The sequence below is a fragment of the Dipodomys ordii genome, unplaced genomic scaffold, assembly GCF_000151885.1.
Source record: "Dipodomys ordii isolate 6190 unplaced genomic scaffold, Dord_2.0 Scaffold155, whole genome shotgun sequence".
In the NCBI taxonomy this organism is placed as follows: domain Eukaryota; kingdom Metazoa; phylum Chordata; class Mammalia; order Rodentia; family Heteromyidae; genus Dipodomys; species Dipodomys ordii.
Window position 1 is genome coordinate 970730 of NW_012267371.1, and position 12422 is coordinate 983151.

Consider the following 12422-nt stretch of genomic DNA (forward strand, 5'->3'; position numbering starts at 1 on the left):
GCTCTACCACTTGAGCCATAGCACCACTTCCAGCTTTTTTCTTTTTGCTTATGTGGTGCTGGGGAATCGAACCCAGAGCCTCAGGCATGCAAGGCAAGCGCTCTACCACTGAGCCACCTTCCCAGCCCCTAAAACCCAATATGTTGTGTTTTTTTTGGGTCCGGTCGTGGGGCCTGAACTCTGGGCCTGGGCACTGTCCCTCGGCTCTTCAGCTCAAGGCTCGCGCTCTACCACTTGAGCCACAGTGTCACTTCTGGCTTTTTTCTTTTCGCTTATGTAGTGCTAAGGAATTGAACCCAGGGCCTCAGGCATGCAAGGCAAGCACTCTACCACTGAGCCACCTTCCCAGCCCCTAAAGAGGTATTTGTAAACCAGTGTTCACAGCAGCATTATTCACAGCAGCTAAATGTGAAAACAACCCAAATATTCACTGATGGATGAATGGATAAGCAAGATGTAGTACATATACAAAATGGAAATAAAATCTCATTAAAAGACCCCTTTGGGGGGGACACACTCTATATCTAATCTATATAGTACCCTGGGTCCCTCTCAGGGCATTACTGTAGTAATACCTTTTGGTTATCACTATAAATAGTGCAATATGAAATAGTTCGTTACACTTCCAAATGCTACTTTGATGACTGGGAAAGTGCAAGTGGGTAGCAATACCAGCCTCAAGAAAGTTCCCCTAGCCAGGTGCCAGTGGCTCATTCCTGTAATCCTAGCTACACAGGAGGCTGAGATCTGAGGATCACAATTCAAAGCCAGCCCGGGCAGGAAAGTCTGTGAGACTCTTACTTCTAATAAACCACTAGAAAACCGGAGATGGCACTGTGGCTCAAGTGGTAAAACACTTGCCTTGAGCTGAAGAACTGAGGGACAGTGCCTAGGCCCAGAGTTCAGCCCCATGACTGATCACAGGAAAGCAAGAAAGCAAGAAAGAAAGGAAGTTCCCTAAATAAGGAGAGGAAACATTCCAGGAAAAGAAGAGAAGTTATTGCAGCTCCATATCTTCAAGTCCACATAGTCCTGACCCCAGTGAAGGATATTCTTGTTAATCTGTAATACCCCCACCTAGTTAATGTATTCTCTCCCCGACTAACTTCCAACTATCACTTTAGTGGGAAACCCTCCCTATTTCCTCACCTCCTATCGAATCCCCTGTATTACACCTTCAAAGAGCACATATGCACTGTTTTACATATATTTGTGAAGAGCAGTCTTCTTACTAGAATAAAGATGGTATGAAAATAAAATGAGCAAAAACTTCAAATAGGTATTTCCAGTATAGAAAAGACAATACACAATGCCCATAAGTACATGATAAGATTTTCAACATCATTAATCATCAAGGAAATGTGAAACAAAATTGTAATTAGAAACCACTTTGCACCACTAAGTAGTTCTACTCCATAGAGATAATATCAATTGTTGGTAAGTGGGTGGAGAAATAGAACCACCATATCCTGCAGAGACTGTAAACAGGTGCAGTTTGAAAACAGTCTAGCAAATTCCTAAAGCTCAAATGCAAACTTATCATATGACCTAGTAGTAATTCCATTGCTAAATACATAATGAAGAAAAACAAAAAAGCATGTTCACACAAAAGCCTAAACACAGGGGGCTGGGAAGCTGGCTTAGTGGTAGAGCGCTTGCCTTGCATGTCTGAGGCCTTGGGCTCAATTCCTTAGCACCACATAAGCAAAAAGAAAAAAGCCGGAAGTGGAGCTGTGGCTCATGTGGTAGAGTGCTAGCCTTGAGCTGAAGAGCTGAGGGACAGTGCCCAGGCCCAGAGTTCAGGCCCCACAACCGGACCCAAAAAACAACAACAAAACAAAACAAAACAAAAGCCTAAACACAGACAGGTGGCTCACACCTACAATACTAGCCATTCAGGAGGTTGAGATCTGAGGATTGTGGATTAAAAACCATCCTGGTCAGGAAAGTCCATTACATTCTTATCCCCGTTAACCAGCAAACAGCCAGAAGTAGAGCTGTTGCTCAAGTGGTAGAGCGCCAGCCTTGAGCAAAAAAAGCTAAGGGATAGTACCTAGGCTCTGAGTTCAAACCCCCAAAAGGAGGGAGGGAGGGAAGAAGGAAAAGCCTGCACATAGATGTGAAAGGCTGTACTGTTCATGACAGCCAAAAGTAGAAACAACTCAAACGGCCATCAACTGGTAAAAGGATAAATAACATGCTGTATAATGGAATGTTACTGATTATAAAAAGGAATGAAACAGTACTGGTATATATGACAAGATGCTGAACCTTGAAGGCATTATGTTAGGAAAAAGAAACTCTTCACAAAAGATCGTGTATAGTATGTTTCTAGAACCCAAAATAAGCAAACCCATAGACACGTTACACTGATTATTAATTCTAGGTTTGAGAGTGATGGCCAAAAGATTTAAGATTTGTTTTGTGCCAGGCGCCGGTGGCTCACACCTCTAATCATAGCTACTCCGGAGGCTGAGATCTGAGGATCGCAGTGCAAAGCCAGCCCGGGCAGGAAAGTCAGTGAAACTCTTATCTCTAATAAACCACTAGAAAACCGGAAGTGGCGCTGTAGCTCAAGTGGTAGAGCGCTCACCTTGAGCTGAAGAGCTGAGGGACAGCGCCCAGGCCCAGAGTTCAAGCCCCACAACCAAAAAAAAAAAAAAAAAGATTTGTTTTGCGAGTCAAGGAAGTGTTCTAAATTAATTATAGTGATGATTATTCAGTTCTGTAAATATGCTAAAACCCACTAAAATGTATACTTTAAGAGAGTGGTCATATCAATTCTTTCTCAATAAAGATATTAACCACACAGAGTTTATGTAATAAATAGTGGATCTCCACTGTTATGCTTACTGCTCATTCTGACACTCAAAGGTAACAACTATACGTTAGTAAATATATATTTTTCTAAATAACAACAATAGGCTCATAGTACCCTTCTACACTGTAACTTTTTTTTTTGTCGGTTGTGGGGCCTAAACTCTGGGCCTGGGGGCTGTCCCTCAGCTCTTCAGCTCAAGGCTAGCGCTCTACCACTTGAACCACAACACCATTTCTGGCTTTTTTTTTTTCTGCTTATGTGGTGCTGAGGAATCAAACCCAGGCCTCATGCATGCAAGGCAAGCACTCTACCAATGAGCCACCTTTCCAGCCCCTATACTGTAACTTTTAGTATATATTATATATAATAGAAGTGTGTTTTCATATATAACCCTATTCTTTTAAATGTCTACATAGTACTCTATAAAAGTAATAATAAAATAATAACAGGGCTGGGAAGGTTGCTCAGTGGTAGAGTGCTTGCCTAGCATGCATGAAGCCCTGGGTTCGAATTCTCAGTACTACATACACAGAAAAAGCTGGAAGTAGCACTGTGTTCTAGCCTTCAGGGACAGTGCCCAGACCCTGAGTTCAAGCCCCAGGAATGAGAAAACAATAACAACAACAACAACAACAGTTAGATGTGGTAGTATACACCTGTGATCCTAGCAGCACTTAGATAGCTTTAGATAGCTCAAGTAGGATTGTGCTTTTTTTTTTTTGGGGGGGGTGTCTGGTCGTGGGGCCTGAACTCTGGGCCTGGGCACTGTCCCTCAGCTCTTCAGCTCAAGGCTAGTGCTCTACCACTTGAGCTCCTCTCCCAGCCCTTTTATGGTTATTTTTATTTATTTTTTGGAGGGGGAGGTCAGTTGTAGGGCTTGAACTCTGAGCCTGGGCACTTTTCTCTAAACGCTTCAGCTCAAGGTCAACGCTCTACCACTTGAGCCACAGTACCACTTCCGATTTTCTGGTGGTTAACTGGAGATAAGATTCTCACAGACTTTCCTGCCTGGGCTGGCTTTGAACCACGATCCTCAGATCTCAGCCTCCTGAGTAGCTAGGATTACAGACGTGAGCCATGAGGCCTGGCTTTATTTTGTATTTGAGACAGATTATTAGTAACTTTGTACCTGGGCTGGCCTCAAACTCATATCCTTCTGCCTCTGCCTCTGACTCCTTGTGTAATTGGGATTACAGATGTAAATCACCTAATTCAAGCCATTTTACACATAGAAAAACTGTGACACAGATATGCCATAATTTATTTTATCTAACACATTCTAATTTTTTTTAATTCTGTACTTTGTTTCAGGAAATGTTCTCATGCACAGAATTCTAAGCAGCTGTGATGATTCATAGCATAATATTTTTGGGGGGGATCAGTCATGGGGCTTGAACTCTGGGTCTGAATACTGTCCCTCAGCTCTTCAGCTCAAGCCTAGCACTATTCCACTTGAGTCACTGTGCCACTTCCAGTTTTCTGAATGTTTTACTGGAGATAAAAGTCTCACAGACTTTCCTGCCTGGGCTGGCTTTGAACCAGATCTCAGCCTCCTGAGTAGCTAGGATTACAGGTGTGAGCCACCAGCACCCAGCTCATAGCACAAATTCTGAACAGTGGAACTCTGAATTAGTAGTCAATATATTTTTTTTTTGCGGGGGGGTCCAGTTGTGGGGCCTGAACTCTGGCCTGGGCGCTGTCCCTCAGCTCTTCAGCTCAAGGCTAGCGCTCTACCACTTGTTAGCCACAGTGCCATTTCCGGCTTTTTTTTCCCCCTGCTTATGTGGTGCTGAGGAATCGAACCCAGGGCCTCAGGCATGCAAGGCAAGCACTCTACCACTGAGCCACCTTCCCAGCCCAGTAGGCAATATATTTAAGAATTGTATACATAGGGCCAAAATGCCCTCCCAGGTGGCTGCAGTAGTTTGAGCACCAGTATTGCCACCTTTGCTTCTACAGCCTGCATCAGTCTCCACTGCCCCTACATTCTCCTCAGCGTCTCTCTGCACTGACCTCCTAGCCCATAGAAACCTTCCACACTCTCTCTACATTCTTGCCTGGGACATTCTCAGCGACTCAGAATCCCATCCTTCCTATGTGTCTGCAAAGTCCCTGACAGCAATGAAGCTTCCTTACCCATCAGGCTTCAGCCCATGGCAAGGCCAGCATGGAAGTTAAGGAGAGGCATGAGGGATGCCTCGAGAAGGGAGAGTCCAAACAAACAATCCCCCACAAGGGCGACATAATGTCTCTACCCCTTGACCCCCCCAGGGACCCCTCACTCACTTACCTCTGCTTCAGCCTGAAAGATCTGCCTCTCCAGATCCTCAGGGATCATTTTCCCTCTGAAAAAGAAAATCAAGTGAGTGAAGAAGTTAAAGATGCTCTAAGCCAGAAGGTGTCCTGTTGAAAGCAGGGTTGGGTGGGTTAGTAATGCAGAGGCCATAATGCTGATTTTTGCCTAAGAGAGGTGAAAGAGACCTCAGCAAAAGGGCAGGAGGCAGGAGCGCAACTCTGCAGAATAGAGGAGAGAAATGCCTGAGGCCAGAGCTTTCTGCCAACAGGATGGCACACTGTGCCAAGCTGAATCAGGGCCATGTAGACAGGATAACCTTCACCTCTCATCAGCCTTGACCACTCGGACACTGTCAGTGCCAAGTCCCAGAAAAGCAGCTCCCTTGTTGATGGAGTAGTGACACTGTGGAGGAATGCAGACGGCAGGTTAGTGCAACCTGGGATAAGGGCCAGAAAGCAGGGAAGATGGGGTGGAGAGAGACAGGTAGAAGTGAGCTGCAACAGATCAAACCCTGTAGGCCAGGGCTTCTTAAATGCTCGTATGTAGGAACTGCCTGGTGACTGATAAAACAGAGATAGAGGCTCAGTAGGCCTGAGGCTCTACATTTCTAATAAGCTCCCAGGTGATGTCAGTGCTGCCTGTTCATGGACCACCCTCCATGCATGGAGTGGACTATGTCCACTGCACTTGTTTTTTCTATCACGTCTCCAAGCATAAGGCAATTTGAACATGAGTGTGTACTTGGCCTCCTTGACTGGAAGGAAGCATATCTGCTTGGGGGCAGGGTAGAGCTGAAAGAGGATGGAAAGGGTCTCTGACTGAGCTGGCTAGAGATTAGAATCAGGAGCTCAGGGTTGAACCTGTGCCTCTTCCCCACCTCCTTTGATGTGAAGAGGGCCAAGGGTGGCAGTGCCCGGAGGCCCCTCTGCTTGCAGTCCGGGTAGCGCTGATAACGAGCCAGGTTCATGGCATACATGTTGGAGACAGAACCACCTGTCACAGGGAGGGGGTGCTGCATGAGGGATAGATGGTGGCTCAAGACTGGAGCTCCCTTCTCCTGGCTCAAAGAACTGATCAAAGAAGCAGGTGGCTCCCAGCCATAAATTCCCAGGGCTCTACAAATGGCAAAAAAGAACCCACAACAGCCCCAGAATAAACAGATCCTCCCAACTTCCCCCTCCACACTCTGGGCTGTACCCAGGAGACCCCCATCCCACAGCAGGCAATAAAGCATTGATCCCAGGGACTGTTAGCAAACACTATGATAAAGTAGATTGGGAATAGATTGGGAAGCCTGGATAGCCTCAGTCCAGCTGGAGAGGAAATAAGGAGGAATCCTTAAAAGGCTTAAGAGTCACACACAAGACACACACACAGACACACACACATACACACACACAGACACACACACATACCAGGGCAGAAGACCCCATCACCAGAGCTCCAGCCCACCAGGGCCCGGAGTTTCTTCAGCACTTCTTCTTCCATAAGCACAAACACAGGTGCAATCTCATACGTGTACCTGCCAAGAAAGCAGCAGTGAGAAAGGCACTGCCAGTCTAGATCTAAGCCAGAGGCATTAAAGACAAGAGGTAGTGAGATAGAGAAGGGGCCCAAGAAAGGAAGACACTGGTGACAACTAGGAAGCACAGAGGAGAAAACAACTGTTCTCAGGAAGCATGAGAAAGCTTGGAGAATGGGAGCCCAAAGGACAGGCAGGAAGTTGCTGTGCCACAGGCATGCCCAGAAAGTGATAAAGCGGAGCCAGAACCATCCTCCTCTCCTATCCCTAAGGCCCGGGAAACCTAAGTTGTTTGTATGACGGAGGGAGAGGCTCTAGGATGGCTCACTGGCTGGTGTTGAGGCTCTCAGTAATAATGCGCCCGGCCAGAGCATGGGGATCCAACCCTGAGAAGAGCTGGTTGAAGAATCGAGGGTGACCTAGAAAAGGGAGAGCAGGCAGGGACTCAGTATGGAGCTGGGTACAGCACCAGAGAATCCTGCCAGAACCCAAAGCGCACCAGTCTTGACGCTATAACGAATCACAGCCCTGCAGCGCTCCAGAATCTGTTCCTGTGATTCACCCTGGCTCTGCAGCTCCAAATCCAGCAGCTGCTTGAGCTCTTCAGGCTCCTTCCACTCACAGACCTAGGAGAAGAAGCCAGGACCCAGAGACCTTAGACTCTGTGGCTGCCCAGGCTGCAGCGTTAAACACAAGATATCATCAACCTGCACTTAAAACAGTTTAACAATGTGTTCAAGGTATACATGAACAAAGTAAATAAATAAAATAAGACCCAGCATGCAAATTCCTGAGGAATGCAGGAGCAAGTGACTAAATGGGCAAATCCTCAGCAAAGGAATTAAGTTCTGAGCTAAGTTTGGGAAGAGAAAGGGAAGGCTTGATTGGCAGGAGGATGAAGGAGAAAGGGCTCACCTTTTCAGAGGCACTGGTCCCTTTCTGAATGGCCTCATCTATCACAATCCCAAACACACTTTGAAGCAAGGCCTCCATATCCATGGGCTCCCCATCCACAGCAGGTTTTGAGTCAGCCATCAGGATAAAATCTGTAAGCAGAATGAGAATCATTTCCCACTTGGCCTGTGCACCCTTAAATACATCCAACCAGAAAGACCCTCTGCCCTGCAACCTGGCCTGTGACTCCAAGTCCTGTGGCTTAGTCTGTCTTGCATGAAAAGAAAAGGGCAAGTGACAGTATCTAAGGAAAGAGCCAATGGGAACAAGCATGAGAAAAAAATTAGTTCTAAGAAGATGGAATAGTGGCTATCCACTTAAGGCAGAGAAAGCTTACCTTTCTGTTTAGGTCTCTGTTCAAGTGAGCTGGTAGCACGGTACACAGTGAGCTTTTCAGAATAGTAGGACCAAGACAGCAGAGGGAATGAGATCAAAAGAATGATCACATGGCCATGGCATAACTCTCATGACCCTTGCCCGACAGAGAACTTTCACAGATTTGGAACAGGGACAACAGGCTAAGTTCCATGAATAATCACTAGCTGGCAGAAGAAAGGGGGCAGGGGACAAGAAGAAAGGTAAAAGCCAGTAGTTCATTAACCTCAGGTTTGAGAGGAGCAGAGAGCCCTATGGAAGAATGCAAGAGGTGATTCTCATCATGAATACAAGAGCATGGATTGGGAGTGAGATGCTGGAGGGAGACAAGAACAGAGGTAGGCCATGAAACTGAGCGAGGATGGTGCTGGAGGCATGTAGGTAGAATGGATGAGGCAGGCTCTAGACACCAGAGACTTTTGTATCCCAACCCCAAAGTTTTTCATAACTGTCCTGGTTTCTTTTCTTTTTCTTTTTTTCTTTTTCTGTGCTGGTCCTGGGGCTTGAATTCAGGGCCTAGGCACTGTCCCTCAGCTTTCTATGCTCAAGGCTAGCCACAGGCCCACTTCTAACTTTTTGGTGCTTAATTGGAGATAAGTCTCATAAACTTTCCTGCCCAGGCTGGCTTTTACAGCCTCCTGAGTAGCTAGCATTACAGATGTGAACCACTAATGCCCAGCTGTTTTAGGATTCTTTTTCTTTGGGTTGGGAAATAGGGTTGATCTCAATATGCTGGAGGCCAGCCTGGCCTCCACTCAAGATCCTCCTGATTTATTCTCTCAAGTACCAAGAATATAGACATGTCCACCACACTTAGCTCTGTCCAGGTTCCTGAAGCCTTTTCTTAGAACAGGAAGGAATGGAAGTGTGCTGAGGAAGTGTTTTGTTACACAAGCTGTCCAGGATAAGAATGAGAAAGCCCTTGCTTCAAAGGAGGACAAAGTACAGACATGCAACAGGGACAGTCTAGGGCATGGCTGGATGCTGACCTTCAGAGTCCTCGGAATTCAAGAAAGGAGACCTAAAGGCTGGAAACTGGAGAAGATCTGTAGCAAGATGCAAGCTCAGTCTCAAGAGTGACAGGAAAACATGAGACTAGAACAGGAAGAGAGGCATTGGAGAAAGAGAAGGAAGGACATGAACTTACATGGTGAGGGAACAGACCTAATCCTGAGGCCAGTGAAGGCACTGACTGGCTGGAATATAGGAGCAAATGCAGAGTAGGGGTAGGTGTGTGAGATTGTGACAAGTCTTTAGTGCCAGCCACGCCAAAGAATCTGAATTTTATCCTGTAGAAATGAGAAGTCAATGAAAGACTTCTCTCTGAAAGGCAAGAAATAATGTGATAAAACTGATGTTCCAGAAGACTAGTTTATAACAGCAGATAAAGGAAAATTACCAGGCAAGAAGTGGTCCATATCTGAATAAGGATGAGGTAGATAGAAAAGGGTAGACAAGAACTTGATCATTCCCTAGATTACACTGAACTCAACACTTATAGGGTCTATGTTGGAGGAGAAGGTACAGTCAAAAATGATCCGGAATGGGTGACCAGAAAAATGGTACCTCTAAAACAAACAAGAAGAAACCAGATGGAAAGTAAACAGGTGATTTCTTGGAAATATTTATCCAAGTGGAGACTTCCTGGGACATTGGTATGGAGATATCAGGCCTAGAGTTCTGACAGATGCTGAATGCAAAGCAAACTCAAGTGTCCAGTGACAGTTGAAGACATGTTATGGCTCCTTTTCCCCAAGGTGTACAATGTTCAGAGGAATGACTGAGAAGAAGGAAGCCAATACCAAGGCCTAGAAGATTCCCAGGTAAGAAGGCAAAAAAGGAAAATCGCCACAGATTTGAAGATAATTTTTGAAAAAGAAAAGACTCTACTAGAGAGCCACTTTTATCAAAGTGGGCTGCTCTGACAATCCATCTGCAGCCCCTGGAGCTCATACTACTACTTAGAAACACAAGAGACACTAGAAATTGGACCCTGAGACATTTCCTGAGTACACTAATTTTGGGGAAATCAGAAGCCAGCCTAATCCTCACGAACAGTCAGTCCTTCAACCACTCCTGTCAGCTCCCAACATGGCAACCATGGGTTGGGCATAGAGGTCTAGAGGCTAATAAAACAGGCCCTGTAGGTCTGATGTAGGTCACTGGTAAAGTACTCATCTAGCATGCTCAAGTCTCTATGTTCCATCCCAGGATTAGAAAAAAAAAATAATTGTCTCTGCCAGGTGCTGGTGGCTCACACCTGTAATCCTAGCTACTCAGGAGGCTGAGATCTGAGGATCATAGTTCAAAGCCAGCCCAGGCAGGAAAGTCCATGAGACTCTTATCTCCAATAAACCACCAGAAAACTGGAAGTGGCGCTGTGGCTCAAGTGGTAGAGTGCTAGCCTTGAGCTGAAGAGCTGAGGGACAGCGCCCAGGCCCAGAGTTCAGGCCCCACGACCGGACCTCCCACCCCAAAAAAAAAGAAATGTACTCATTACCTTGCTCATCTAATTGTAATCCCTCTGTACGGTATTTTCACAATTAAACAAACAAACAAAAAAAGATGCTGAGGGACAACATTCAGGCCCTGAGTTCAAGTCCCAGGAATATCACCAAAAAAAAATTAATACAGTGAAAAAATCTAAATTTTATCTTATTACACTCTCATTCACAAGTAACAATTTTTTTCTTTTTTTTTTTTTTTAATCCGGTCGTGGGGCCTGAACTCTGGGCCTGGGCGCTGTCCTTCAGCTCTTCAGCTCAAGGCTAGCACTCTACCACTTGAGCCACAGCGCCACTTCCGGCTTTTTTTTTCCTGCTCATGTGGTGCTGAGGAATTGAACCCAGGGCCTCATGCATGCAAGGCAAGTGCTCTACCACTGAGCTACCTTCCCAGTCCACAAGTAACAATTTTTAATGCTCCAGTGGGGATCCTTTCAGAGTTTTTGTTTTGGTGGTACTGTGTTTTGAACTCGGGGTTTGACATTTGTTAAGCAAATGCTCTACCACTTGACGGTGTTAAGGGCCAGCCTCAGACAGAGATCTTCGTACCTACTACTTACCACATAGTTGGGGCCACACATGTGACTAGATGCCACCATGCTAGGTTTATTTGTTAAGATGAAGAGTTTCACCAACTTTTTAGCCAGGCATGTCAACTACAAACCTCCTGATCTCTACCTTCTGAATAGCTGGGATTATAGGTATGTGCCACTGGCACCTGGCTCTTTCTGACTTTTTAATGCAAATACTAACAAACATGAACATACTTATTTTCTTATTTTCTCCCTCTAATGTGAACTTATTTTCTCCCTCTTCACACAAAAGAATTTCAGGTAATCTTTCTTTTGCATCTTCCTTCTTTCTCGGTTAACAAAATACAAACAATCTTATCATGTGAGAACATACAGAACTTCCTCATTTTTTAAAAAATATAACAGCTTTATTGAGATACAACTTACATACCACAAAGCATATCTCTTTAAACTATATAATCCAGTGGGCTTTGGTAAATTCATAAATGTGTATAATCATCACCACTGCCTAACTCCAGAACGTTTTTCTCACTCCAATAACAAACTCATTAACGGTCCTTGCCTGGTTTTCCCACCTCTAACTCTGGCCACCATTAATCTGCTTTCCATCTCTATTGATCTGCCTACTCTGGACATTTCACTTAGTAAAAGTAATCATGTCATATGTGATCTTTAGCAACTGGCTAATTTTTTACTTGTCTTACAAAAATGCCTCAAGGTTCATGTAGCATATACCAGTACTTTCATTTTGAGGGGACAGTATATATCCATTTTTCTACATTTATAGCTCTTGGGCATTTCCACCATTTGTCTATTATGAACATTCGGGTACAAGTTTTTGTGTGGACACCTGTTTTCAATTTTCCTAGGTACAAACCTGTTAGGGAACATGCTGAGTCATACGGTAACTATGTTTAAATTTTTTTTTTGGCTGGATTTGAACTGAAGAGCCTAAAGGCTGCAAGTTAAGTGCTGTCATGCCTCCAACCCTATTTAACCTTTTGAGCCTTTTTTTTTTCTCCTGCCAATCCTGGGGCTTGAACTCAGGACCTAAGCTCTGTCCCTGAGCTTCTTTTGTTCCAGCCTAGTACTCTACCACTTGAGCCACAGCTCTACTTCTAGCATTTTCGGTAATTTGTTTATTTATTTACTTATTTATTTACTTTTGCTGGTCCTGGGGCTTGAAATCAGGGCCTGGGTACTATCCCTGAGCCTCTTTGTGCTCAAGAATAGTGCTCTAAGCCAGGCGCTGGTGGCTCACGCCTGTAATCCTAGCTACTCAGGAGGCTGAGATCTGAGGATCCCGGTTCAAAGCCAGCGCGGGCAGGAGAGACCGTGAGACTCCTATCTCCAATAAACCACCAGAAAACTGGAAGTGGCGCTGTAGCTCAAGTGGTAGAGAGCTCGCCTTCAGCTG

The 12422-nt window shown here is 45.3% G+C and overlaps 1 protein-coding gene across 6 annotated transcripts in view; it reads right to left on the reverse strand.

Annotated features, from left to right (window-relative positions):
• The window catches only part of Csad (cysteine sulfinic acid decarboxylase), a 33652-nt gene that overhangs the window by 6933 nt on the left and 14297 nt on the right, over window positions 1–12422 (reverse strand). For 3 of the 6 annotated variants that reach the window (XM_013032502.1, XM_013032504.1, XM_013032505.1), the window contains exons 2-8: window positions 7555–7685; window positions 7139–7265; window positions 6968–7058; window positions 6533–6639; window positions 5995–6110; window positions 5440–5519; window positions 5112–5166 (exon numbers count right to left, since the gene is read on the reverse strand). In XM_013032502.1, the coding sequence (XP_012887956.1) occupies window positions 5112–5166; window positions 5440–5519; window positions 5995–6110; window positions 6533–6639; window positions 6968–7058; window positions 7139–7265; window positions 7555–7685 (707 nt within the window). Of the gene's footprint in view, window positions 1–5111; window positions 5167–5439; window positions 5520–5994; window positions 6111–6532; window positions 6640–6967; window positions 7059–7138; window positions 7266–7554; window positions 7686–7930; window positions 8005–12422 lie in introns of those variants that run through there. The other 3 variants (XM_013032503.1, XM_013032506.1, XM_013032507.1) reach the window with 3 other exon arrangements.